The sequence below is a fragment of the Raphanus sativus genome, chromosome 6 (genome assembly GCF_000801105.2).
Source record: "Raphanus sativus cultivar WK10039 chromosome 6, ASM80110v3, whole genome shotgun sequence".
Lineage (NCBI taxonomy): Eukaryota > Viridiplantae > Streptophyta > Magnoliopsida > Brassicales > Brassicaceae > Raphanus > Raphanus sativus.
The window spans coordinates 48,900,050-48,927,939 of NC_079516.1; the positions used below are offsets into that span (position 1 = coordinate 48,900,050).

The 27,890-nt window shown below is 38.8% G+C and overlaps 6 protein-coding genes across 10 annotated transcripts; 1 reads left to right on the forward strand and 5 right to left on the reverse strand.

Moving 5' to 3' along the window:
* Positions 1-874: 874 nt before the first annotated feature.
* On the reverse strand, positions 875-4,478 carry LOC108812106 (bZIP transcription factor 16). Of its 2 annotated transcripts, none has more exons than XM_018584270.2 (13): positions 4,302-4,478; positions 3,865-3,963; positions 3,712-3,771; positions 3,544-3,618; positions 3,280-3,372; positions 3,130-3,189; positions 2,857-3,026; positions 2,654-2,708; positions 2,190-2,220; positions 1,826-2,073; positions 1,652-1,729; positions 1,413-1,538; positions 875-1,317 (listed from the first exon to the last, which is right to left on the reverse strand). In XM_018584270.2, the coding sequence occupies exons 2-13, from the start codon at positions 3,943-3,945 to the stop codon at positions 1,216-1,218; spliced, it is 1,179 nt and encodes a 392-aa protein (XP_018439772.1). In that variant the 5' UTR covers positions 3,946-3,963; positions 4,302-4,478; the 3' UTR covers positions 875-1,215. The 2 variants fall into 2 exon arrangements, with proteins under 2 accessions (XP_018439772.1, XP_018439773.1); XM_018584271.2 differs by having other exon boundaries at positions 3,865-3,969.
* A 135-nt stretch (positions 4,479-4,613) lies between these two features.
* Positions 4,614-6,517, forward strand: LOC108812107 (uncharacterized). Its single transcript, XM_018584272.2, has one exon. It carries the CDS (start codon positions 4,734-4,736, stop codon positions 6,432-6,434), a length of 1,701 nt encoding a protein of 566 aa, XP_018439774.1. The 5' UTR covers positions 4,614-4,733; the 3' UTR covers positions 6,435-6,517.
* Positions 6,518-6,635: 118 nt separating this feature from the next.
* On the reverse strand, positions 6,636-9,892 carry LOC108808755 (uncharacterized). Its single transcript, XM_056987429.1, has 3 exons — positions 9,015-9,892; positions 7,350-8,501; positions 6,636-7,278 (listed from the first exon to the last, which is right to left on the reverse strand). The coding sequence occupies exons 1-3, from the start codon at positions 9,682-9,684 to the stop codon at positions 6,821-6,823; spliced, it is 2,280 nt and encodes a 759-aa protein (XP_056843409.1). The 5' UTR covers positions 9,685-9,892; the 3' UTR covers positions 6,636-6,820.
* Positions 9,893-10,421: 529 nt separating this feature from the next.
* Positions 10,422-13,098, reverse strand: LOC108812108 (secretory carrier-associated membrane protein 4). Its single transcript, XM_018584273.2, has 12 exons — positions 12,928-13,098; positions 12,630-12,716; positions 12,488-12,550; positions 12,214-12,247; positions 11,973-12,095; positions 11,822-11,884; positions 11,635-11,728; positions 11,507-11,552; positions 11,339-11,406; positions 10,954-11,002; positions 10,787-10,852; positions 10,422-10,678 (listed from the first exon to the last, which is right to left on the reverse strand). Exons 1-12 carry the CDS (start codon positions 12,991-12,993, stop codon positions 10,646-10,648), a joined length of 792 nt encoding a protein of 263 aa, XP_018439775.1. The 5' UTR covers positions 12,994-13,098; the 3' UTR covers positions 10,422-10,645.
* Positions 13,099-13,952: 854 nt separating this feature from the next.
* LOC108812109 (serpin-ZX) lies at positions 13,953-15,340 on the reverse strand. Its single transcript, XM_018584274.2, has 2 exons — positions 15,044-15,340; positions 13,953-14,819 (listed from the first exon to the last, which is right to left on the reverse strand). The coding sequence occupies exons 1-2, from the start codon at positions 15,320-15,322 to the stop codon at positions 14,073-14,075; spliced, it is 1,026 nt and encodes a 341-aa protein (XP_018439776.2). The 5' UTR covers positions 15,323-15,340; the 3' UTR covers positions 13,953-14,072.
* A 7,077-nt stretch (positions 15,341-22,417) lies between these two features.
* On the reverse strand, positions 22,418-27,071 carry LOC108812110 (protein Brevis radix-like 1). 4 transcript variants are annotated; one of them, XM_056989825.1, is made up of 8 exons: positions 26,804-27,070; positions 26,596-26,674; positions 26,076-26,166; positions 24,803-24,956; positions 23,369-23,769; positions 23,154-23,283; positions 22,771-23,060; positions 22,418-22,705 (listed from the first exon to the last, which is right to left on the reverse strand). In XM_056989825.1, exons 4-8 carry the CDS (start codon positions 24,917-24,919, stop codon positions 22,627-22,629), a joined length of 1,017 nt encoding a protein of 338 aa, XP_056845805.1. In that variant the 5' UTR covers positions 24,920-24,956; positions 26,076-26,166; positions 26,596-26,674; positions 26,804-27,070; the 3' UTR covers positions 22,418-22,626. The 4 variants fall into 4 exon arrangements, with proteins under 4 accessions (XP_056845805.1, XP_056845804.1, XP_056845806.1 ...); XM_056989824.1 differs by having other exon boundaries at positions 26,596-27,070; XM_056989826.1 differs by lacking the exons at positions 26,596-26,674; positions 26,804-27,070 and adding an exon at positions 26,379-26,397 and having other exon boundaries at positions 24,803-24,958.
* Between the last annotated feature and the right edge of the window lie 819 nt (positions 27,072-27,890).

Sequence of the window (27,890 nt, forward strand, 5' to 3'; positions counted from 1 at the left end):
AGTAATAACTTAAAAATCAAAAAGAAGAATCATTGCACAAACCTAACTCCAAAACGTGTTCTAACGTACAATTACAATTCTTTCCAGAAGCCACTCAGAAAAGCAAAACTTTTTTTTTTAATCTAACATGGACTAAAAGGAACACCAGTTAGTTCACATAATATTTAAAATTATAAAATAAAGGAAAAAAATTCAGAAAACCAAAAAAAAAAAACCAGCGACAAGCCATTTATATGTTTAAGAAACAAAAGGTCAATTGATGAGAGAGTAGGATAACGTACGGCAGTTGGAGCATACTTGCTCGCCATACGAACTACTACCCCCACCAATTGACAATCATATGGATGCCTTTGCGCTTTTATATATTTCATCACATTTTTGATAATTATCGATGTGGGAATGTTTCAATTATCAATATCATATATTTTGGCCCAAAAGGCTTTAATCCTATTAGTCGGCGGTGCCTTGTAATATTTGCATTGGTCAAAAGATAAACGACATCATTTGACCTGTGATGGGCATCTGGACCAAGCAATCATACGTTTGATCAGCATGTATCAGAACAGCAGCTCTTGCTGGTGAGTTTTGAGTGTTCATCACTTATTACATACAAGTTTCTATCTAAGTAACCACACCCCCACCCCTTGTAACTTTGGGAATTGTTTGGATACTAAATTATTTTGTCCCGTTTGCTCATTTTATAGTCTTAACATTACTTAGAGTGTCCTTTCATACAAAAATATCAAAGCCTGTCATTTTCAGATATTTTTTTTTAATTTAATCAGAAACAGTAACTTACTCCTCCTAATGTATACATGTTAATTTGCTTTTCTTTTGGTAATGAGACTTTGCAAAAAAAAAAAGAGAGAGAAGCTCAGCTAGAAAATGGGTACATTTGATACAGAAAGGTACATTGTGTCTTAATGGCGCCTCCTCAAATTCACTTCTGCAACTAGAATTCAAAACATTAAAAAGAAGATAATTTCTTAACATCCTAATAGCTACTTTTAGTAGCTTATGTAGTACACAGATATGACCCAGAGCATCCTCAACAAAGGGCTAAATAAAGAAACTATTCCGAGCCAACTGATCTCTAACACCTGAAAATCTTACAAACCATCTGTTAGCAAAGAAGGGCCGAGTATTGTTGCTTCTAATGCCACTTTTTGTAACACTGTGTTTAGGAATTGGTTTCACTATATGTTTTGCTTTTTATCAACCTTTTGTCTCTGCGACTACTGTTTGAGAGGTCTCTGGTTCTTGGTCGCCCTTGTCCATGTTAATGCCTTCAAGTGAAGGGAATGATAAAAGTTGGTCCTGCAAGAACCAAAACATATACTTAGTAAGAGTAGTTACTGTTTGTTTGGTTGGCTCTCAAAAACTCAATTTGCAAAGTCTTTAGAATTTTCTACCTTGAGAGAGGTATTCTCAGAGGCGAGCTCTTCGCACTGGCTTTTGAGCCTGTTGATTTCTGCTCTGAGACTTGCGTTTTCGTCATTCAACAACTCAGCTCGTTGTGCCAGTTCATCACATTCCGCCTGGAACACACACACACACACACACACACACATATAAACTTCTTCCACGTCCATAATAAATTTTTCTCACAATGGACGTGAATTAGATTTTGAAAGGGCGATGTTTAGTTTACCTGTTTACGCAACCTGGATCTTCTAGCAGACTCCCTATTGGACTGCTTCCGCTTCTGTCGCTTAACTTCTCTATCGTCCTGATTGCAAGAGAGGAGCATCTTTAAGTTTTGGGGATCACACACTTTAAATCTGAGTATTAATGAGAAGGAATAAGATCAGAGAAGTGCACACACCTGTAACCAGGGTTGTGAATGACCACCATCTCGCGAGACTGGAGGAACGACTCCAGGAACTGATGATGTTGTTGCTTTCCCATGCATTCCAGGGATAGCGGCTGAAGTAGGAGGAGCACCCCAATATTCCATCCCAATGTTTAAATTCGTTGGTGGACCTGCAGCTGGCATCGGCATGATTGGCACGGTCTGGCTCACCGGTGTTCCGTTTCGGGGGGCATTAGCAGAAGAACCACCATTCTCTGATGCTGTGAAATTTTGGATAACAATAAATAACTCTCTGGTAAGCAGGCTTTTCACGGTGTTAAGTCACATGATTGAATTGAAAGGGAAAAAAAAAGAAAGAAAGGATCATAAGATCAACCATCCTTCCCGTCTTGTCCAGATCCTGAACCCTACAAGGACAGCAAAGCAAATCAAAATCACAATCATTAATTATCATAGACAGAGCAAATATCTTAAAGACTATTCAACCCGAACGATCCAACATAAACAACTTAAGAGGCAAAGTTCTACAACTGAAAGGTTTTGTGTGTGCCAATGTGCCACAACTCAAGTGAGCTAGCAACATTCAGGAAATTTACTTGACAAGACCTACGAGACTGACAAATATGAATAGATCAATCTAGTGACTGGATATAGAACCTAAATTCAGTTCCATGCTAGTTTATTGAATTACTTAAAATGAAGAATTTGAGAGTCAACCAGCAAAGTAATCCCCATGAAACAATGCCTCATCACAACATGGTTGCCAAAATAAATGCGACTAGAAATAAGTAAAAAAATGAAAAGGCTGATGATATCATGATAGCTTTTCCAAAAACTTACATTTTGAGAGTTTGCATCACTTCCTTCACTTGAACCATCAGAAGCACTTTCCCCACTATAACAAAATATTCGGACAATCTCAGAGCAGTGAAATAATGGATGTTATTATCTAATGAAGCAATAATAAGTCAAGATCCCTACGAGAATAGCCACACATACAGACAGCCCTAAGATTGGATAACGGGTCAAGCAAGTTTACATGCCTTTTAGAGTAAGCTCCATTAGCTGATGCTCCTGAGTTTTTCCCAGGCTCATTGTTCTTTCCTGTAATCATGTTCAAACTTCCCAAGCTTCCTCTTGATCTTTTGATAGGCAATTTTTCCTTCACTTCAGGTTGTTTAGCATCACCCTCCGTGCCACCAGTAGTATTCCCCTGCATCAAAAAGCATTGCTTAGTTATGATCCTACAATTAAAAAAAAATGGTAGCAAATACCATTATTAAAAGAAAATTCAAAATGATGAGACGCAAGCTCACAGAAGCTTCGGTCATTCCATTGGGAGAAGGCATAGCATAGGGGCTATATGGATAAGAGCCCTGACACAGAACGAAAATAGGTTAATAAAATGATCCAAAAACCACACTATTTTCAATACATAGCGCCCATAGCAATCAAAATATTTGTACCGGAGGCATTGAAGGATGGCCGTACATGCCACCTGGGGGATACATTGTAACATACGGATGAGGTGGAGGAGTTCCATAAGGAGGCATCATATGCTGCAAAGATTTCACACTCAGCAATCAATCAAATCTACTAATCAAAGCAAATGCTAGAAGTCTGAAAATAAAATACAATAAGCCATTTGCAACTTTCTAGCAATCTAAACACTAATACACACATCGCGTTAAAAAGACAACGATGAATATATAAAAAAATAGTCAGTTTACCTGAACCCCCCACATATAAGGGTGAGGCTGAGGACTTGAAGCCACAAAACCATGAGGCGGCATAGGAGAATATGCCTGTCACAAGAAACCCATAACGCTCAAACGAAATAAGGAAACAGAATCAGAGATTTCAATAAACGGAGGAAGGAATCTGTCTTTTCTTAATACCTGAAAACCAGACCAATCTGGAGTAGCCATGCCAGCAGCACTCACAGCAGACGAAGGTTCCTGCAAACACAAAACAATTGCCAATTTTATAAGGATACAGAATCACAAATAGCTGAAAATAATGGGATTTGTTTCCCTTAGTAGTATAAAAACCTGTGAAGAGGGAGGAGGCGGCGGGGGCGTTGTTGGTTCCTTGTCTTTACTCGATTTCTCCATCTCATTGTTGCTTGCCATTATTATCCCCACTCCCACCTGTGACTAATTCACGATGAGATCTACTTAATACACCAAACATTCCAGCTAATTAAATGTTTTGCCAATTTCATTCCAAATATCTACTACTACTACTGTGAGAGCAATACAGTTCCCCTAAGCAGCACAGACGAATGAATACATTGGGGGCAATTCAACAAAGCTTAAAGAAAAAGGTCGTCTCTTTCTCAATCAAACTGGCGTCTAGGTAACAATGTTAAGAGCTGATAAACACACAATTACCGCAAAATCCACTATTAAAAAAAAAACAGAAACCCTCGACCAGAAACGCAGAATCTAACCGAAAGACACAAACTTGAGATCCAACAGAAAAATACCCTAGCGACCCGGTGATGTCTGAAAACTCTGAGCACAACACACTGTGGGATGATACGGTAAGAATCTGTGAGCTTAGAGATTGAGGGAATCGATGTCTTTGACCAAGACAAATTGGCTGTTTGGTTTGTTTGTTAGTTTCCAACGACGAAGAAGAAGAAGAAGAAGAGGGGGGCGTGGAATTCACGAGGAATAAAAATTGCTTCTTTTGCCTATTTTAAGTATTTATATTAGAAAACCCTTCCTCCAAACTTATTTATGATTTTACCCATGTAGTTTATAGACCGACTACTTTTGTTTTGTTCGTAAACGCGGACAAAACAGCTACTTACCTAGCGTACATAAAATAAGAAATCAACAAAGACGAAAACGCAGCGGTCGCTCAAAGTCCCTCCCAGTTTCTGAAGGGTTTTGTGTCTCAGTTTACACAGCAAATGGCAGCTTCGGGATCAGACCACGGAGAAACTTGTAGTAACGAGGCAACACACCACAAGACCCTAGCGGAGTCGAAATTCAACAGCGGCGACTTGATCTCAGCTCTGAACCACGCGCGTAAAGCTCTCGCCTTGTCTCCGGACACGGAAGGTGTATCCTCCATGGTCACCGCCTTCGAAACAATCACCACCACCTCCGACGGAGATGCGCCGGAGTGGTATAAGATTCTAAAGGTAGAGCCTTTCTCTCACATCGATAGGATAAAGCAAAAGTATAGGGAGCTAGCTTCGGTGTTGGATCCTGATAAGAATCCTTATGTGGGGTGTGAGGAAGGGTTCAAGCTTGTGAATGAGGCTTTTGAGGTTTTGTCTGATGAGGTTAGGAGGAGTGAGTATGATGCGAAGTTGAGGATTAGGATTCAGGGCGAGATTGGTGCTTGTGATGGTGAAACGTTGACGTTTTCGACGGTTTGCTCTGGTTGTGGGTTGGTGCATAAGTATTTGGGGGAGAGTTTGATGTGTAGTAGTTGCAAGAAGAGTATTGAGGCAAAGGAAGAAGAGGGTAGTGAGAGTAGAGCTTGTTCTTCCAAGATTATAACTTATACTAGGAGGAAGAAGCGTGTTGGTGAGGGTGGTGAAAGTGTGAGAAGAGTGAGTGAGATGAGAGAGGAAGAAGCAGAGGCTTTAATTGTACCTGTGACTAGTTTGGATGAAGAAGATGAAGGGATGATGACTTTAGCAGAGATGCAATCAGTTTTGAAGAGAAAGAAATCGAAGGTGAAGATCACTGAGAAAAGTAGCACTAGAGAAGAACAGAAGATATCTTCAGGTGATGAAACGTTGATGGAGATGAGCACTAACAAGGAGAAAGAAGCTTTGAAGAATAAGAGTAATACAAAGAAGAAGAGGAAGAAGACGAACCACAAGGAGTTAAGTGAGTTAGTGGATTTAGAATACGTGCCAGGGGTTGTTAATAGGAAGAGGGAACGTGGTAAGATGAACCAAGAAACCTACATGGAAGAGGAGGATCTTGAACTGTATGATTTTGATAAAGACAGGATGCCTAGAAGCTTCAAGAAAGGGCAGGTTTGGGCGGTGTACGATGATGACAAAATGCCTCGGAGTTACTGTTTGGTAAGTGAAGTCGTCTCTTTAAACCCTTCTTTTAAGGTATGGATAAGCTGGTTGGATTTTGAGAGCGAGAAGCTGATCTCTTGGGTGAAGAACAGTGCTTCTCTTGTTCCTTGTGGGAGGTTCCGGGTTTCTTCAGAGAAAGCTCTGGTCCAACAAGTGAAACTGTTCTCTCACGTTGTCAACTGCGAGAGGGTTGCACGAGAAGTATACCAGATATATCCTAGGAAAGGCTCGGTCTGGGCTGTCTACTCAGAGACAAACCCAGGTCTTCAGAGAAGAAAGACTAGACGCTGTGAGATTGTTGTGTGTTTGACGATGTACAGCGATGCGTATGGCTTGAGTGTGGCCTATTTGGAGAAGGTTAACGAGGAGTGTAGCAGCTTGTTCAAGAGACGGGATTATGGGTATAATGCGGTCAGGTGGGTTGAGAAAGACGATGTTGCGGCCTTGCTCTCTCATCAGATTCCGGCTAAAAAGCTGCCGGAAGATCAATCCGGAGCTGGTCTGAGAGAGTCTTGGGTTCTTGATCTTGCTTCTGTTCCTCCTGATTTGGTTGCTGCAACCTAGTAAAACATAGCTGCTTCTTTTTTTTTTCTTTTGGTTTCTCCTTATCATGATATATGTCATTTTAATAACAAAAAGATTAGTTAGTTGTATGTTCAATCAAAAGTTGATTTTTATTGCAAAACCTAGTTTTATTATAGAACATAACATGCTACAAGAACAGACGAAGTCAAGAGTGGCAGTTGAAGCCGGAAGCAGAAGCAGACACGGCCGTGTTCCTCCTCATAACACTGCACTACTCTCAATAGTAAGTTTTATGTTGTGTTAAAGAACATAGAAGAGGATGGTGTTTAGACCATTTTGGTTATGATCAATGAGGTAATAACAATTAAAAAGGTCAGATCTAAAATAATATGGATATCAATCATGTTGTTGGATAAATAAAACTCTTAGATTGATGATGATTTATCGATGTTCAGTGCGGATTTAATAGACTGTAACTCGTGTAGAACGTCTTGCACTCCTTGGCTCAGAACTTCGAACTGTAGTTTTGGTATCTGATACATCACTTCACCTCCTTCGCCTACGTGTTCCTCCAATTTCATTATCTCACTCATAGCCTTCAACGTATTCATCATCGTTTCGTCTCCTCCTCTGCTGCCGAGTCGAGCTTCTGTTGAAGTTTGTTGTTTGGTATGAGCTTTGATTCGTTGATCAGCAACATTTCTCTTCTTAAGAGCAGGTGTGGCTTTAGATACTGAACTCAGATGCGAAGTAATAGCTTTTGGGGATGGCTTTTTTCTTGTTAAAGGAGAAACAGAAGAAGATGATGAATCCTTTGGTCCTTTTGAAGTTTGTGGTCTTGGTGACTTAACAGGTAATGCTTTTGGTCTAATTACATCAGAACCTGCACAAAGTAGCAAGAAGTTAGAAACAAGAGTCAGTGAGATAGAGTTGATGTAAGAAAATCATTTTTACTTTTAGAGTTTTGCTTTTGAGTGAGTGGCTGCTGAGTCTTAGGTGAGCTACCAGGCAAACCGGGAGATAGAAACTTTACATGGCTATGATCCTTTATCTCCTGCGAGCTCCTCGGTCCTCCTTTACGTTCTTTGACTCCATCCAATGATCTTCCTGGACTCTTTGTCAACTTAGGCAAAGGTTTCTTGACCAATTCAGTCTTCTTTAAAGGCTTTGATTGCTTATCTTTCTCTGAACCTGTGAGACTCCTCGCAGAGCTGCTTACATTGCTTTTATCACTCACTGTCTTTAAAGGCTCTGCTTTTGATCCTACTATTCTAGAGGTTCTTGGAGGAGAAGACTTAACCATTGTTGTTGTTGTTGTCTCTGTGGTTTTCTCTTTCAGAACCTTATGTGTACTTCTCTTAGCTATGGCCTGTAGAGTAGTAACAGACTGTTTCCACCACCGTATATACTTAACCGTAACATCAGCTTGCCGGAGCCTAGACGGAATGTAAATCATTTCATCTGTGATCGGTCTTATATAATCCTTCCAAGCCAGCTCCGGCGACTCGGTAGTCAGCACCACCGGGACTACTCCAGGAACATCCTGATCGTAACCAAACTGCAACGCCACACGGTGAGGATAATAAGGCTCGATGCAGTTCAAACCCACCAGCTTAGAGCATCTCAGACACCGACCAAACGCTACAATGTCTTCATCCTCCAATGACACCCAACAGTCATCTTCCAAGTAGAACTTGGGGAACTTGAAGTTCTTCAAAGGCTTTGTGTACGGACGGTAACGGAAACTCTCTTTAGCGGAATCAAGAACGGTTCGGATACTCTCGTGGCTCTGGTTTGTTGACTCTTGACCACCACCACCGTGCTGGTGCCATAGCGCCATTCTTGGCTCGTGAGGCTTTAGTTGGCTAGGCAGGCCAGGTGGACGCAGGTCCATGATCCTCTCCCAAGCCCACACTTGCACAAACTGAAACGGCGACGTAGCAGTGACTACGGTCTCTTCCTCAGCTAACCCACCACTAAAAAGCTGCTTCTTCAAAACTCCAAGACTGCTGTATATCCCGGCAAGAACCGCGGGAGCCAAGGCAAGCCTAACACCTCTAGCGAGCTGAACCGCAGCTGCAAAGAGCTTCTCCCTCACGAGATCACCTGAAATTACCAAAGTCGAGTTAGCCTAGTGGTTAAAAACCAATGTTCAATAAAATAGCTAGGTGGTAACTAGGTGATTTGTATATTACTATTGGTTTGATGAATTATATCTAACTGTTAACGAATTATTGATTTATTATATTTTTACATTTATTTAAAATATTTTGGTTTTTGGTTTAGTAATAAAATTATTTTGATGAATTATCCAAATTAAATATATAAAACAAAAGAAATTAGATAATTTTGTGAATTTGTATCTTAATTTAAAATGTTTAGACTAATTCATACCCAATTTAGAACAATGTTGTATAAATCAGATTTTTTTAAAAAGTCATTTCAGCTCGACCTAGTTGCAGCTTATTCCGATATTTTAACCATGGTTAAAACTATATTTACATTTCATAGTAAAGATTTAAGGGATCATGAGTTTAATTTGGGGAATGGTTTGATCGCATAAAGAGAATCAATTTAAATAGCTTTAGAAGATGTATATATGTTTTCGGATTGGAGAACCTGAATTAGGAAACACGAAACGTGAAAGCCACGTAACCATAAAAGCCTCATGCTCAATCTCATTCCCTGAGTTCATCATCTCCTTCATCCACAAACCAACGCAACACCTCTTCATCATCGAACTCGCCTCGATCTCGCGTTTCGCTCTCTTCAGCTTCTCCTCAACCGACTTCATCGACTCTCGTCTCGCCGAAGCCAAAACGTTGTTCCCTATAGCCGAGAACCCGCCGAGAACGATCATATCCTCCAGCGTCACCGTCGCTTCTCCCCAGGGGAACACGAACGAGTTAGTCTCGACGCACCATTTCTCCACCAGCGCCGTCATCAGATCGTCTCGCTTCGCTATCTGGTAGCGCGACGCCATGATGGCGTCGTGGACTCCGGATTTACGCCACGCCAAGGCGTTGGACTCCGCCATGGCGTTCACCCACTCGATCCAGTTCACCGAGGGAGAGCCCCATCCGGAGAAGGAGAGTTTCTCTGGATGTGACGTCGTCGCGAAGGCGTCGAGGGAGAGCTCGAAAACGTCGTCGTCTATTGAGGTTGTTGTGTAGTTCAAGAACCGTGCCGTTCGAAGACCTTCGAATCTACCTCCGTCGGGACACATCAGAGCTTGTCTGACTTGGACTATGTGTTCGTCGTCTTGATCTGAAGAACCTCGAGAATCCATATCTGATCGGAGAAAGTTTTTAGGGTTCTGAATCTGTTTGGGTATTATCACAAACGACAGAGGAGAAATAGAAATGTGGGAAAAGGTAGAAAATTGATTAACTTGGCATCGACGTTAGGGTTAACGACGGCGGTCTCTGACTTTCGCGCTTCGAACGTTTATTTTTAGAAAAAAAGACAGTTCATGTTTTATAACAGAACTTCACATATTAACGGTTACAGATTTGCTTATATTCATCCAGTGTCTACAAAACCGTAAAAGAGTTTTCAGTTTGTATGTGAACTGGTACTTTTAACAAGTCCATGAAACTAGGAACAAGACGATCAATCGACTTATATAGAGATGATTTTCTTAATAAAATCACAAGTTTCCTAAACTAAATTATATACAAATAGAACTAATACATTTAACAAATAAAAGAAACTTTAAATATAAAAATATTTTGACAAATACCAGCAATACTATTATTACTGAATTTTGATCTCTAAAGAAATTAAGATATTGGAGATCATATCGGTAACAAGTTTGCAACCATCAAGTATTTGTTCTGTCTGTTAGGTTCAGTTTAAAGTTTAGCTTTTGTGGTTTCCTTATATCTCCGTTTTAGTCTTACCTTTTCTTATAGAAGAAATGTTGTTTTGTTTGGCCATCTGTTAACGTTGGGTGTACAAAACCTTGTTTGAATTTAGATAAATCTATACTCTTTTGGAACCCCAAAATGTCAATCCTCAACGTAATAACAGAACATAGAGTATTTATTTTGCCACTGCAAACTACTAAACGAAGACAGCACCACACAATAAAACAAAATACAAACACATCACAACAGAGTATTATCCCAGACAAGTGCACAAATGGTAATTACATTAGTAGCAAGATAGTATAGTACTATACTCAAACCTTCTAAGAGAGCGGTATCGTTGGAGAAGTATGGCCTTTTGCTCTAGTGTATATGCATTGTTTACTTGTTTCCCCTGAAGTAGATGTATATTTTCTGCAGAAATCCCAACAATGTTGGAAACACATTAAGGCAGGACCTTGACTTATATGTTGGTTTGGTATCCATTAGCTGATACATAGAAGAACAGGGGTATCACTTTACCTGGAGAACCCACACACTGAGAAGCGCCTCCAAGCAGAACAGACCGAAGCCGACAAAGTAGAAGATCTGCAGTAAGAATCAAAGTTAAGCTAGATAGCAACAAGATTTCATGGTTAATAGTTGACGACAAAAAAATGACAGTGGTGAGAGGATGCCATGGTTAATACCCCGGCTAGTAAACTGGCTCTGATTACATCAATTGCTGCCAGCACACCCCTGTAGATTTAAAGAGAAAGAGGATCACTTGTCGCAGCACGGTCAATAAGTACATACAGAAACACATAACTTTGGACGAGGTTTCATGAGCCGACGGGTTTTAGATCAACGGCTAGTGAGTTCTTTTCTGTGGTAAATGAAATTACGTTTCCAAATGACTGCCTCTTCGAAACACTTAACTAAGATTCTTAGCTTTTCCAACTCTCTTCCTAGTTACAGCTTGGCATTTCAAATCAATCAGCACAACTTAACTTCCTAAGTGAAGCCCTTGCATGAAGCATTGCAAAGCTCGAGAACGAGAAGGACTGAAGGTGTAACGATTGGAAGAAGACTTACGTTAATGACAAGCCGCGGAAAAAGATCGGAGGAGCAATGGCGGCAAATATGCAGAAGCCAATGTGAATCTGTTAAGAGCAAAGTTTAATTACACAGAAAATAAAAAAGTATACCCGCATAAAGTGAAGATCAAAGTGTGAATATGAGAGTTGTTTTCAGTAGACTCACCAGGTAGAAGAAGAAAAACCAACCGAACTTCAGAGCGCTGTCAGTCCTGAAAGATGATCAGAAAACAATTCAGTTATACGCACAGTGCCTATATGATCCAGTCTAGGGTCTGATTAGCAAGGCGTCACCTCATAGCTCGGTAGAGAGGCCTATACCATAATAGATATGAAATTGGACATCCAAGCAGCGCATAGATCGTGGCAAGAAAAAAGATTTTGACACCTGCCATTAGGATTTTAGAACCAGCATTCCAATCACAACTTCATACTCTAGTTCCCTTCATAAGGTGAATCTTTTATAGTTAAAAAAACTCACCTCCGCCTTTAATCCAGCAGACTATCACTGCAATGACATTGAATACGAGACACAAAACTATACCTGAAAAAATTCAAACTCAAACAGTAACAAGCCCATATCAGTTCACTGCTGCAGACTTTACGCAGTTCCTAAAACAAATGAAACATACCCAACCAACTAGCAAAAGCCAGATATTGGAGTTTCTGAGCATGGACTGGTATCTCATTAGCAATGTCGTGGTGTATAATAGGGAAAAAGGGTGGCCAGTTTTTATTGCTTGTCTTCACGCCAGCTGTGGACACAATTTGATGTATGTTTCATTTAGCAACGGAATCATCACACACAATGTTCAAAACAAATGAAAGAGGTAGAGTGGGTCATAAAGTCAAACTCCTGTTGACTGTACTTACATTTAGCAACAGCATCTTCTCTTCTTTTAATATCCTGGGTGAGTCAAGAAGGATTAAAGAGTGTCATGAAAAAAGAAAAAAAAAAATCAAACCAGCAAAAAAGCCAAGAAACTATTTATAGCAGTTGTACTAGACTGAGTCGAACTAACGTTATGTTGGACACCAACTCAATGTATTCGTCTTTATCCTTAGTGAGTCTCTATATTGTAACTGTTTTTATTTTGTGATTTTCAATCAGGATTTTCGCAGTCCAATAGAGATGAGTGGTACTAACCATTTCTCTCTTCTTAAGCTCAGATTCCCAATCAGAAAGCTCTCTCTGTTTCTTTGAAGAGTCCTGCCACCCAATTCACACATTAAGATTTCATAAAAATGAAAGTGAGGAGAATATGCACGATACTAAAGTGCTCTCTTACATTCACCGTATCTAATGGAATATCGACGGTAGCATCAACGTTAAACGGCCTAGATGCCACAGGCCTTCCACCGCCGCCACCTCCTTTCTGTATACATATCAACACCACAAAACATACTCAGAGCCTCCGAGAAACTTCAACAAGAGAAATTGATTACAGTTTCGAGATCTAAGATTCCGTCAACACTCTCGCTAACGAAAACATGAAACTCAAATCTATATAACCACAGCACGTCGATCGTGAATCTGAAGGCAATTTAGCTCATCTAGAAATAGAAAGGAGATAGAGAGAAACTTACCGAGAAGGGATTGACGATCTCGTCTTCTTCTTCATCGAAAGGATTGGGATCGTGATGACGATTCATTTTTTCGATTCGGATCCGCAGCAGAAGGAAAGTGTAAATGAAGTAAACAAACTCCACCGACTGACGAAGACTCTTCTCTTGTACTCTTCCTTTCACTCTTCTTCTTTCTTCACAACGCCCCCGCGGTTTCAAACCACCTTTATTTACGATATTGCCACCCACACCCACCACTAGCTTTTTGGATCTGTTTAGTTTATTTAGTAGCCCAACTACCCAAACAAAAGGCCCAACTACCCAAAACAAAAGGCCCAACTTTACTACTATACGCCACGCGCGAGGTTAGAAGTGGCACTTGTTTCAAAACTACATTTGTATTTGGGTTCGTAAATATTTTAAACTTATGCTAAAACTGTACAACATAATAAATCGTAACATCTGGTCTGACCAACATGTGATGATGATACTATAAAGTATTAAATAAGTCTTTCAAAATGTTTTTTTCAATGGATAGCAATACACAACTAGAGATTGAATCATCCAATGTAATTCTACGTGTCTTGCAGTTTGTGCAAAGATCCGGTTGAGATTAGAAACAACGAGAATATAAAACTCAGTCGGATCAAATACTGAAAATTTTAATGCTACATTATAAAGCACGGTGTAGTAGTTGCTCTGCTAATTAGAAACGACGAAAATTTTAATAGCGAGACAAAATGTCACGGGTTTTGATTTGTTGTGTCTTCCAAACTACATTATAAAGCATGGTGTAGTTGCTCTGCTAATCAGAACCCAACTCGGCTAATCAACAACATCGACAAGCAAGAGTTTATAAAGTTGCTCTGCAAGTTTAAGTTCGCATCTTAGATGAAGCCAACAAAAAGTCACTTGCGTTACTTTTTCAGTTTTAATGCTTTGATCATTCATAAATTCGATAGCAAACAATCCATCATTGTAAAAAAAAGTTTTCGATTTGTATAACTTTAATATTCTTTCAAAAAAAAATCTTAAAAAGATTGAAAAAAGCTAGAAGACTAAGTGAAGTTAATAGCTTCAAAACTATCCACCAAAGACCAAAGAAACATGCAAATCGAAATGATTTGGACACATATTATAATGCATAGAAGAAGTTACAAAAAATATTAATGCATAGAAGGATCAGCAACTTGACCAAGGAACAGAACCAGTCCACTTATGCTTTCTTTGACTAGGAAGAGAAACGGGTGATCAGCCACGAAGTCATACTTCTCTTTCGGAGGCATATAAATACCACTTATACTGATCACAGCAGCAGCCGCTGCGGCTTTCGATCCCACTTCATCTACCTCAATGCAAGACTTGTGGATGATCGCATCACCAGGCAGCTCCAAACCCAAACCCTCGAGGGCTTCCGTGGCTGTAAAACCAAATTCGAATTTAAACTTTGGAATCTTGAGTTCTCCAATACTCGCAGAGTGGCCAGGAATGTCTCCGTGGCCACTCAAGAATCCACGACAAGAAGATAATCTGTCCAGCATTGCAGGCAGCCCATCTTTTTCATCAGGCAGATAGATTTGCATCGAGAAACGACGACGGTAGTAGTCACCACGTCCTCCCCTGTAAGGTAGGTTAAGGACTTTGAAACCTTGGTAAGCTTCAAGATCGTATCCTAAAGAGTAGCCCGCGGACATGAAGGGCACACGTACTGTGGTTCCATCGAAACGGTGAAAGTCAGAGTCTTTTGTAAGAGATGGATCGAATTCGTGATCCCATTTTCCATTGAAGAACAATGCATTAGCGAATATCAGATTGCTAGCAGGAGAAACAGAGTTTTCTGGGATGAGATCAGTGATGAGTCCTTTTGTCTCCTCTTTAACCCATGAGTTCACTTCTTCAACCACTTCATCAACCTATCAAAAATTCAAAACAAAATAACAAAGAAGCTTGTTAATTCTAAAGGATTATAATTAAATTTATTAATATATAATATACAAACCCTAAAAGTATATTTTCGCTTATTATTTTTTTTTCCAGTTAATTCGCGCAACATCTTTGATTTGGTTCCAGACAAAAGACCTTGTGGTAGTCTTTTACCTTGTTGCGAAAGTCAACTAGGTTTAAAAAAAATACATACCTTGTTGCGAAAGTCAACTAGGTTAAAAGCAGCCTTATACGAGTTCTGTATGATATCCTTGAAAGAAGGATCGACAGGTTTAGACTTTTCGAGCCAGGCGCCGTTCGCTGCCGCGATCGTTGGGCCGCCACTTGATGTGTTGTCGGCGAGGACGGTGGTTACGATCTTGGAGGAGACGGTGTTAAGTTCTTCGGTCGAAGAAGCTTGTAGTAAAGAGAGAATCTTTTCTTCGACGTCTCCGGGAGACTTGGCGGCAATGAAGCTGAGGATGACATTCATTAACGCCGGCGAAAACACTAGGTTAATATATTTCATAAAAGTGAAAAATAATACCCATAGGGATAAAGGCGATTCTAAAGGCGATTTTGGGAGATTACGATCGCGAGATTCCGGCTATTCTCGTGACGGCGGGATGGGTTCGCAGGAGGTGACGGGAGATCCGAAGGGAGATCCTCCGCCTCTGATCACACCGCAGACGAAGTCATGGGTTCTGGTAGCGAAAGAGGAGAAGGTTTTGAAAAAGTACGAGATCGAGATAACAAATTTGGAGGGGAATCAATCGGTGACAGTTCCGTCGGAGATAGTTGATAAATCTAATCCTCTTTGGGATGATTTCGTCATTGCGAGATTCTTGGAGCCGGCGCCACATGTGGCGAAGGTACATGTTATACTAAATAAGATTTGGGCGTTTGGAAGTAAGGATCAGAAGCTTGATGTATATGAGATGGATGCGACGACAATGAGAGTAAGAATCCCCAGTGCAGTGGTGAGAGATAAGGTAATTCGAAGAGGAATGTGGAATATTGCGGGTATCCCGATGGTAGCTTCGAAATGGTCTCCGGTGAGGATGAGGAAAACAAGCTGATTCCAATATGGGTATACTTGAAGAATGTCCCAATGAATATGTATTCATGGGAGGGCCTGAGCTTCATTACAAGTCCAGTGGGGATCCCTGATCATCTTCACCAGGAAACGATAGCATGCTCGAACTTTGCTATTGCTAAGGTGTGCGTTAAAGCTGATCTTTCGAAGCCTTTACCAAAACGGATTGATTACAATATTGGAGGCGAAACGGTTACAGTTGAATATCTATATCCTTGGCTGCCTAATCGATGTGATAACTGTGGTAAATGGGGTCATCTGAAAGAGAGATGCAGTAGGAAGGAGTCTAGTGAAGAAGCTGAAAAGAAAAATGATGAGCAAAAAAAGACAGATATGAAAGAGAAGGAAAGTAGTGCAAATGAGGTGTTGGTTCAGGATAGTGAGCAAGTTATTCAAGAGATAAGAAGTGAGGAAAAGGATACGGAGGAGGGTCAGGTAAATGAGGAATGGGTAACTCCAGGAAAGAATGGCAGAAGCTCTGGAAAACAGTCAAAAAATTTGCAATATGGAGAAGTCCATATAGCTACCCCTTCACGTTATTCTGCTTTGAGTGTTCTTGAGGAAGAAGAAAAAGAGCAAGTTGAGGAGGTTAGTGAGGAAAATGGAAAGAAGGTGGTGGAAGATGATGAAACTCTGGAGGGTGATGAGGTTGAAGTTAGTATGGAGGATCAAGATGAGAAGAGTGAGACGCAGGAAGAGGTATATATTCCGCGACAAAGCTTACCAAGGGGTTCTAAGGATAGACACATGGTACTTTCTGAAGGAGCTCAGATTGCAAAAGCCGCAGGGCCAAGTAATGTGAGAAAGAAAAGTACTCGAAGAAATAATCATTAATGGCAAGCTTCTCATGGAATGTAAGAGGGTTTAACAAACCAACGAAGCATTCAGTGATGAGTAGATGGGTGCATAGTAGTAATTTGAGTTTTGGTTGTTTATTGGAGACAAGGGTGAAGGAGAGGAAGGCTAGTAAAATTGTGTCGGCAGTGTTCAGAGATTGGGAGTTTATGTCAAACTATGAACACAATGCATTGGGAAGGATTTGGGTTGTATGGAAGTCAAACGTGAGGTTAACACCGATTTTTAAAAGTGATCAGATCATTACAGTTTCGGTGAAGATACAAGGAATGGAGGAGGAGTTTTATTGCTCTTTTGTCTATGCAAGAAATACTAAGGAGGAAAGGAGAGAACTATGGGAGGATATGTGTAATCATCATGATTCTCCAATCTTTAGAGATAAAGCATGGATTATTATGGGTGATTTTAATGAAGTGCTAGAAGGGTTTGAGCATTCAGGTTATGAGAATGATCCTAGTATATCAGAGGGGATGCGGGAGTTTCAGAAAGTTGCTAGGCACTGTTACTTATCTGATATCAGCAGCCAGGGGCCGTTATTTACCTGGTGTAACAAGAGGGAGACAGGGCTTATCTGTAAGAAGCTTGACCGAGTCTTAGTAAATGAGGTTTGGGTTCACAAGTTAACTCAAGCTTATAGTGTGTTTGATTCTGGTGGATGCTCGGATCACTTGAGAAGTAGAACACAAATAAAGAGAGAGGAAGAGCAGAAGAGGCGTCCGTTTAAATTCACAAATGTTATTGGGAAGATGCCAGAATTTTCGGAGTTGATTAAGAACTATTGGAGAGATACTCCATCATTGTTCTTATCAACATCAGCATTACATCGTCTCACAAAAAAGCTAAAAGCTCTGAAGTATCCTATTAGGGAGTTGAGTAAAAGGAAGCTAGGAAACTTACCAAGACGAGTAAAGGAAGCCTTTGAGACTCTTTGTGAGAAACAGAAGCAAACAATGGAGAATCCTACAGAGGAGAAAATAAGAGAAGAGGCAATAGCTTACCGAAGATGGCAGAGGTTAGCTGATATAGAGGAGGAGTTCTTCAAGCAGAGATCAAAGTTACATTGGCTCAATGTAGGAGATCACAACACCAAAGCTTTCCATAACGCAGTGAAGTTGAGGCAGGTTCGAAACGCTATAAATGAACTAAAAGGACCGAATGGCACAGTGATCGTGGGTGAGGAGATAAAGAATGTAGCGGTGAGATATTTTTCTGAGTTCCTAAATTACAAGCCTCAGGAGTATGAGGGGATATCTGTAGATAGGTTACAAGAACTCTTGAAATACATTGCAGTGAAACAGAGAGGGTGAAACTGGAGAAAGAGGTAACAAGAGAGGAAGTAAGGAAAGTCTTTTTCAGTATGCCTTCTGATAAATCTCCGGGGCCTGATGGCTATACGAGTGAATTTTTCAGATCAGCTTGGGAGTTTGTTGGTAAAGATGTGACGATAGCCATACAGTCATTTTTGGTGAAGGGTTTTCTACCGAAAGGGCTTAATTCTACAATTCTTTCTTTGATTCCGAAAAAAGAAATAGCAGAAGAGATGAAGGATTATCGTCCTATATCTTGTTGCAATGTGCTGTATAAGGCTATCTCAAAGATATTGGCGAATAGATTGAAAGGAGTCTTGCCTCAGATCATTGCTCTCAACCAGTCAGCATTCATCAGTGATCGACTTCTAATGGAAAATCTGTTACTTGCGACGGAGTTGGTTAAAGATTACCACAAGGAAGAGATCTCAACACGGTGCTGTATGAAGATTGACATATCAAAAGCTTTTGATTCGGTTCAATGGTCATTCCTGCTCAACACTCTGCGTGCTCTTGGTTTTCCAGAAAAGTTCATCCACTGGATAAATCTTTGTATTAGCACTGCTTCATTCTCTGTCCAAGTGAATGGGGAGCTAGCAGGTTATTTCCAGAGCACAAGAGGTCTTCGACAAGGTTGTTCTTTGTCGCCATATCTCTTTGTTCTCTGCATGAACGTGCTATTAAAACTCATTGATGAAGCAGCAGAGAAGAGGCTTATTGGATATCACCCGAGATGCAAAAATATAAGTTTGACACACTTATGTTTTGCAGATGATCTCATGATATTTGCTGATGGATCAAAGAGATCACTGGAGGGAATTCTAGCAGTGTTTGATGGGTTTGAAAGAGCATCGGGGCTTAAAATAAATCTGGAGAAATCAACACTCTATATGGCTGGAATTGCTACACGACATCATGATGAAATCATGGCCTTCCCATTTGATAAAGGTCAGCTCCCGGTTCGTTATCTTGGGCTGCCACTGCTAACTAAAAGAATGACTGTAAGTGACTTTCTGCCCTTGATAGAGAAGATAAGATCAAGGATTAGTACATGGACAGGAAGGTTTTTATCCTTTGGTGGTAGATTACAACTTCTAAACTCAGTAATCACGAGCTTGGCAAATTTTTGGTTGGCTGCGTTCAGACTTCCTGCTTCTTGTCTCCGGGAGATAGAAAAAATTTGCTCTGCTTTTCTATGGTCAGGCCCTGCGCTTAATCCAAAGAAAGCAAAGATAGCTTGGTCGGAAGTTTGTAAGCCGAAAATAGAAGGAGGCTTAGGCATAAGACCACTGAAAGAAGCTAACAATGTCAGTTGCTTGAAGCTACTTTGGAGAATTTTGACATCAAAAAACTCTTTATGGGTTCAGTGGATCCAAGTTTATCTGATTCGTAAAGCATCTTTCTGGACAGTTAAAGAAAAATCTCAAGCCGGTTCATGGATGTGGGGAAAGATTCTTAAGTATAGACAGATGGCGAAATCATTCTACAAAGTGAAGATAAATAGTGGAAGGCAAGCTCTGTTCTGGCATGAGTCCTGGTCTGAACTTGGATGTATCATTGACCTTGTGGGGGAGAGAGGCTATATGAGTATGGGTATTGATAGAGAAGCAACTGTTGAGGAGGCAATGAGGATGCACCGTAGACGAAGGCATAGAGAACCAACACTGAACTTGATTGAAGAAGTGATATTGAAATGTATGGCGAATATTTCCAGTGCAGATGATGTTGGTCTTTGGAAACAGAAGGAAGATGTTTACAAAAGTAAATTCTCAACCAGACACACTTGGAATATTTTGAGAAGACAAAGTGAAGTATGTAATTGGAGCAAGGATGTTTGGTTCACTTATGCCACACCTAAATTTTCTTTCCTTGCGTGGCTGGCTAATCATAATAGGTTATCCACGGGAGATAGGATGTTAAGCTGGGGAGGAAACTTCAATACTGGGTGTTCTTTTTGCGATGAGGAGATGGAAACTAGAAATCACATGTATTTTGAATGTGAGTACTCTGAAGCTGTTTGGAAGAATCTTGTTGGGAAGCTTATGGGTGAGGAGTATTCATATGTTTGGGAGGATGTAGTTGCTCTGATATCTACAGATCAGAAAACTACAAGAGATTTTATTCTAAAGTATGTGTTTCAAGCCACTATACATGGGTTATGGTTGGAAAGAAATGGGAGAAGACATGGAGAAGCTTCAAAGCCTCACAGCACAATGAGTAGAATGATTGATAAAGTAGTCCGTAACAGGTTTTCTTCTATCAAGAGAGCTGAGGATAATCGAATGGAAGATGGGTTGAAGCTCTGGTTCTCAATGAGACTAGACTTATGAGAACAATTTATTGAAAAGCATTAGATGAGTCTTTTTATTTAAATTGTAATTCAGCATAAGGAAGCATTTGTAAATGTTCCAAAGGTTTTTTTGAATAAGAATTTAACATTCATTCAAAAAAAAAAAAAAAAAAACACTAGGTTCGAGGTTTCTCCGGAAGTGGCGGCGATCACGTGCTTAGTAAAGCTCAGAACGATCTCGTTTTGCTTTCGTAGTGATTCTTGGAGGTCCATATTTTACGGCGGGTGAAAACGTAAATACGAAAGCCAAGATGAGAGATTAGGATGTAAAGGTATGCCAAAGGTTTACGACCTACAATCTTGTTATATAGAGACTGAAATATAATATTTTCCAAATTCAAAATTAAATAGATACATACTTAAAACTAGATTGGAAAAATTTTGTTAAAAGGGAATAAATCTTAAATATAATTCACTTCCTTTTATGCCATTGAATATGGTAAATACTAACTATATATTTGAACCAGAATGGAAAAATCTTTTAAAAAGGAAACAAATGAACAAAAAAATCACTTCCTTTTTTATGCACTGCATATGGTAAATAATAACTATGCTTATACTAAAATGTAAAACTAATATATACTATTTTAATTTTTACATTAACAAAATAATGCAAATTTAAATCCTAGATCTTAACAGTTAAACATATAGAGGTGTATTCAATTTAAGTTTGATGTGATTTGATTTTTAATGAAGTTTTTGATGATTTCAATAAGTTGTAGAGATTTATGTGATTTTTGTTAAATTACTCTAGATATCACCTAAAACCATGAAATTTGGGTTTTATTTTTTTTTAAACTAAAAACTCCACCAAAATACCTAAAATCACTTATAAACTTCAAAACTCCACAATTTAAAATATTTTCAATAATAGTAGATTATAGAATCTGATGTCTCTGTGACCAAACCATCGCCGAGTAGCCAATGCAATCCCAACCGTCGGTTCTCGCCTTCCCTCAGCGCGCCTGAACACCACATGCTTAATCTATTATTTCGTTTCATCTATAGGCTGATGTTCACAGTACACACATTACCTTGCATCACAAGTTTCCTCCAATTCCCAGTTTCCTTAACTGCATCAACTACATTTTAATATTCTTTAGAAAGTTTAGAGTAATTTTTTTTAAAAAAAATGTTTTACTAGTATTTATACTAAAATATGAAAAAAATATTTTCATAAATTTTTAAATTATTTCAAAAGGTCAATTGATAAGTGTAGAATAACCAACGGGTGTGAGCCGAGAGAACTACTACCATCAATTGACAATCAGATAGATGGATTTACACCTTTATATATTAAATCACTTTTTTGATAATAACCAATGTGGGAGTTCCAGTTTATCATATCATAGTTTTGGGCCACTTTTGGTTTTAGGTCTCTATCACCACGATGTTACCACAATCTTTCAAATCTTAATATGCTGCTTTCTTCTTGAGATGCTAACGAGTTAGGCAAAACCAATGGGTAGACCCATGCGTGTTTTTCTATATTTCAAGTTGAAACTTCTGAACTCCACATCATTAGGTTAAGCCAAAACCTTCTATCTGTTCATAATCTTTTTCTCTATTGTAATTCTCTTAAACAGATTTTAAGCTATTCTTGAATTTAAGATTCTTTTTTTTTTATCCTTAAAGTGTTTGCTTCTTTCAAATAACAGTTGACATGAACTTTATCCTTAAAGTGTTTGCCTTCAAATACTGATGTTGTTACTTCGTTTAATACCCTAGCCGGTTCAACTCATGGAATCGAAGTAGCAACAGAGTTCAAACCGCAATTCTCATTGTAGCTTGCATCACAAACAACACAAGTTTCCTTCCGATCCAAGCTACCTTAACAGCATAGATTACATTTTTATCTCCCATTTTGTCTATTAGCAAGACTAAGATCATAGCCTTAGTTGACGACTTGAAGCTATTACAGATTCAAAGCTAGCTGTTAAAACCCTAGTACCAAAAAGAAGAATAGAAAACAATCTATCAATTTTGAATGAATCAATAAAATAAAAACCTCATCTCATCTGTCTGAAAATTACATATCTGTCAAAACGCCGAGAACTAAACTAAAACTACAAGCCTCTAAAAACAAAAATTTCTTCTCATCTTGTGTTCATATCACATTCTGTTTTCTGTATACCGATGTTTTGTTAAAGAAGATTAAACATTGGTCTCCCTCTCTCACTTTCCCCGCCTTAGAGGTATTGTGTTTGTATCCTGTCTCTGTTCTGCTCCCACCATGTCTTTGCATGCACTTCACCAAACCGTTCCCGACTACAAACGATAAAGAGATCGGTTACTTGGCTATCAAGTTACTAACTAAGAGAGATTAAGTTTACCTGAATCTGACACGGCGTAGCTCTCTGGTTCCGTCAGGTAACTGTCTGATGGTAATGTGAACCCCAGGCTCGTCTTCTTCGACCCACTCAGCTTGCATTTCACTAGCGTTACTGACAGAAGGCGGGTCGTCCCTAGATGAGGTGGTGATTCTTGCTGCGTCCATTGGTGGTCCATAGAAGTGATGTGGGATGCTGCCGCTTCCTCCTGGAGGTCTGTAGTTGTGTCTTGGAGTCCAGTCTCTGCTTTCTCTTGCTGATTCTATTCTTGTGTATGTTGAATCTCTCTGCGACTGAAAGAGGTTACAAAACATGAAGTTAACAAGTTGTGATTGATTACTCATTAACAACGAATGTAATCTCTAGAGAATGATGATTTTTTTTACCTGATCTTCGGATCTACCAGGGGTTTGAAGGGCTTGACGGTTAAATCTCTGAACATTGTAAAGCTCAACTATTCTGTCGTAGTTCTCACCCCACCACCTCTGAGCCTGCCACTTGTCAAACACCTCCCGGCTACAGCAAAGACACAAGTAAAGTATTAACTTCATTTTCATTTCATGAAGTGAAATATCAAACTCATTTCATGGCTTTCAAATACCTGAAACGTATCCGTTTAAGATCATTTCCTCCACTGGGAAGTGAGACGAATGTAATGTGAACACCAGGCTCTACTTGAGCCATCCACTCCTTTGGCTCATCATCTTCTAGCACCACATCACACGACTGAGCAGAGATGGATTCACGTTCACCGCCGCCATACATCGATGTGAATCTTGAGTCTGCCCGTCCTCCTTGATTATGGGAGGAGCTTGTGAAGTCCCAAGCAGGAGTTGAACTCGTGCTTCCACCACCACCCATATAAGGGTATGGAACACTATCCGATGCAGCGTCGAAATCCGGATACTTTCTAATCTCTCTCCTCAAATTGCTGCTTGAGGAGCCAGATGGTGGCTTGGATTGTTTAGAAGCACCAGAGAATTTTGACGCCATATCTTTAATCTGCATAGCATTCATTCATACACAGGAAGTGAGCTAAAGTAAAATCCTAAAACACATAACATAGTACCAGGACCACCACATTTAATATATTTGGACAGAACATGTAACAAAACAGTTAAAGCAAAGTCTTCTGCCATGAAAAAAATGCGTCGAGAAGATTTATCATTTTCTTTATGCCAACTAAGGAAAAAAAAGGAGTCTTACTATAATCATTCATAAAAAGAGCATCAATAAAGCTAGGAGATGAGATCTGATAATAATTTGAAACATATAATATAGTTCATCTTGTCTTCTCCATGAATAGAAACATAATCATAACACTTCTCTGTTTTTTTTTTCTTTTCTTTGTGTTCTTTTGATTTATACTATATAGTTGCCCCACCACAAAATTCTTTCTTTTTTCTCATGTCTAGATAAGAATCCACTAGAGATTGTTTGTTATAGGAAAGTATATAAGATCAATCTTCAATAACAAGCAAAAATCATGTTACAACTAGGCGTGACTTCATTAACCTTTTTCGAAATCAATTTTGATAACAACATCATCCACACAAATCGTCAGCCGTAATCCTTGAATGCATAGTTCTGAGATTTTACTAGATTTATTTTAATTATTGTACTAATTGTTGCTTCCTTTTATGTCAAGTCACATATAGAGGAGAAAAAACACTGACACTATCTATTAAAGAGAGCTGTGTAAGAGGCTCCAGGGAGGGGGGGGGGAAGTGATGTAGCATCAGGATAAGATCTTGTCTAAAAGATCCTCTATTTTGTCTGTAACCTGCAGCCTTAACAACAGTAACACCTCTAACTATCTTGTGAACTGAAAACTCTATACTTTTGTACTTGATAGTATCCTAATTTGAACTGTTTAATATCTCTTAAAAGAAAAAGGATTTTGAAAACACTTTATTTTTTTCACTACAATAGTTAAACAGTGTTAAGGACCAAAGCAATTAAAAAGAAGCAGCAAAGATAAAGTGACAAAAGAGGGCGTAAGAATAGATCTTGAGAAAGATAAAGAGAGAAAGACCTGTGTAGTTAGGCTTTTAACGGCTTCTTTAGTGTTGGGAGTGGTGCTCCCACGCGCTCCATCTTCGTCTTCATCGTCTCTGTCTGATGTTTTTGTGCAGTTTATGCAAGTAAACATCTTTGCACTCTTCTTTATGCGCTCTGCCCTTTAAGCTCTCTATACACCAGGTAAATAGAGTGTTACAAAACAATACAACTAAAACCACTGCTCATAATAAGGACAATATATATGTATAAAAGAAAGGAAGAAATGAAATGTTAAGTAATGCTAGAAAATAGTAACCTACAATACAATATCAATAAGAGTAGTGCTTAATTAATTCATCAGATAAGCAAAAAGTTGGTGAAAACATTACATGAACATAGAAGAGAGTTATATTGTTTAAAAATTTATACTCGACACAATGAGTTGAGAATTTTTTAATTTTTCATACCCACAAAGATTAAGAAATCATATTCTTGAAAATATTTCAAGAAATCAAGGAACTCAAATAAAGTTGAGAGGGATACAAGTTATATTAATTAAAAACAAGCAGTGAAGGTTTCATAATTAGGGGCAATAATCTTGATAAAGACAAAAGTGTTCAAAGATTAACTTGGGGATCAGAGAGGAGAGGGACCCCAGAGAAAAAAATAAAGTATTTCAAAGGATTGTCCAAAGCAGCACCTGATAGATCCAAACTATAGTCTTTCTAGAATAATAAAAAATATTTTGAAATGTGAACATGATAGAGACAAGCAATGGTATCAAAAGAAAATTATAATGAATTTAGTTTTAATATTTTCTATAGAAAGTGGTCTAAATAGAGAGGCCAAACTGAGTGTGTAAATGCTTTTTTGTGCAGCAATACCAAGCAAAGACCCATTCCCTTGTATATATTCTCTTTTTATTTCTCATGCGAGGTGCGAGCCGAAGTGTCTGACATTTAAATAAACATTTTTGGGTATGAAAATTAAAATAAATATGTTTATAGAAATATATAATTCTATAAGTGGTATGAAAAAAAAACAAAGTTAATATCTCCTGATCCCCTCGTGTCCATCATCTAAAACTGAAAGAGACAGAGAGACACACGAATTTATTTACGTGACTGCAACAAAATGGAATCTTTAACAGTCACATGTTTGAAGAAAAACGAAAGAGCTAAAACCAAGAAAATGATAGGACCAATCTAAATGCATGTAAAGAAAAAAAATGAATAAGATAGATAGATTAAGAGAAGAAAGGAGTGTGTCACGAATTACGAAGAAAGGTTATACTAGTAGCTACCTACCTTTTGTATAGATGTCTGCAGGTTAAGCGTGTTTATCTGAAAACTTACTCGAGAGGATTTGCTTTTGTGATGCTATTATTGAGCTCTGTTCCTATAAATAGCCCATCAAAGGCAACAGAGATTTTAGCAGCGTTACAGGGCAGAGAGTAGTAAATGCGGGAGCAAAAGGACGACGTAATTGATGATGATGATTGATGAATGTCTTTTATTTTTTTATTGGAGATTTTAAAAAAAAATCGACAAGTTTTCCTTTATTTCTGTCGAGTAAAAAAGCAAAAGTAAAGTATGAATAGTAGTCAATACCAATGAAACTTTTGAAATGACGAATTTTAACTCAAGTGGTATGGTATTTTTTCCAGGAAACTCTGGTTCTTTGATTACAATGTGGACTAGGCTTAAGGTAATTGATCCACCATTAATGCAGGAGATGGAACAAGACAATGGAATGTAAAGAAAACCAAGACTCAGAAACAGTGAATTAAGATATAACAACAAAGGAGAATGCAAGTTTTATACATACCTTAGCTCGGTTTAGCGATGAGCAAGAATCGGAGAAGAAATTACAGACGGAACTTAACTATTTGACCGGATCATTCCATCTTCTTGGAGCAAAATCAAATAAAAATCTGAAAATATTTGTCACTCTCTTGGAGCAAAGTTACTCCAAATGAAAAAAATATCAAGATGGAGAAAGAGAGCAGCAATATTCTCTTCTTGGAGCCGCCTACCTTTAAATATTTGAATAGACAAAAAAATAAATTCCAAAATCCGGGGCGAGAATCCGGGTAAGCGGGTTACCCGGGAACTGGTACGGAGCTCCGGTTTTTGTTTTAAAGAAAGATGACGGAGAGACAGAGAGAAGACGGACCGTGGGTCATTTATATAAGTGGAGAAAAAATAGGTACTTGACGGCGTTTATGTTCTTTTGCCGTGAGTTGACGGAGACACCTTTTGAGTAGTAACGATGAAATTTGGTCTCGAGAAGAGATGGCAGCGAGGGCCCATGGTGTTTTGCCGGTGACGGAGAAAAGAGAGAGATAGAGGATCTCTTACGTGACCAGGAAGTAGGTTACGTGGCTATCTCTAACTGGCTAGTGTTGGTTTAAACGGGTCGGGTTACGGTTCTCACGAATCATAAGACTTTGACAGGCCCAGGGAACGGTCGCATCACATTGGTCTTTTTTGTTCGTCTCTTCATTCAATTTTTTTTCTCTTTTTTTTTACTTTATTTTATTAAAGCTAGTTTTTTTGTTCAAAAGCTAATTTAAAACCGATTGTATCATTAAAAAGTTCATTAAACAGATTTTAAAGATGTTACAAAAACAATGAAAATTTAAAGTAAAATTAACTATTTTCTGCATCAGAAACTAGGTAAGACAAACATCTTTAGTGACAAATAGTATAACTTATTTTTGTCTTTTTGACACATTATTAATTTTATTTCAAAGTTAATATTCGAAACAAATTAAAGATAAGAGTTTATAATGACAGAATGGTCAGTCTTCGCATTTCGCATGGCAAAAAATTAACGATGTAAAGACTTCTTCTCTCAATTTACAATCCAACATGTTCTAAAAGCAAAGAACATAACAATAGACAAACTTATACTAGATGTTTGAAGTTCTCTCTAATATACAATATGTTGGTCATGTAAACATCAGTTTGGATTTATGAATTGTTGAGTAGTTGAAAATAGCTTTGTTACTGTTAAAGAATAGCTTTGTTACTGTTGAAGAATAAACGCTATCATTCAAAACAACCAAATAGACTAGAATTGACTAAAATTTAAATATCACTGTTTAAGTATAAGCAAAT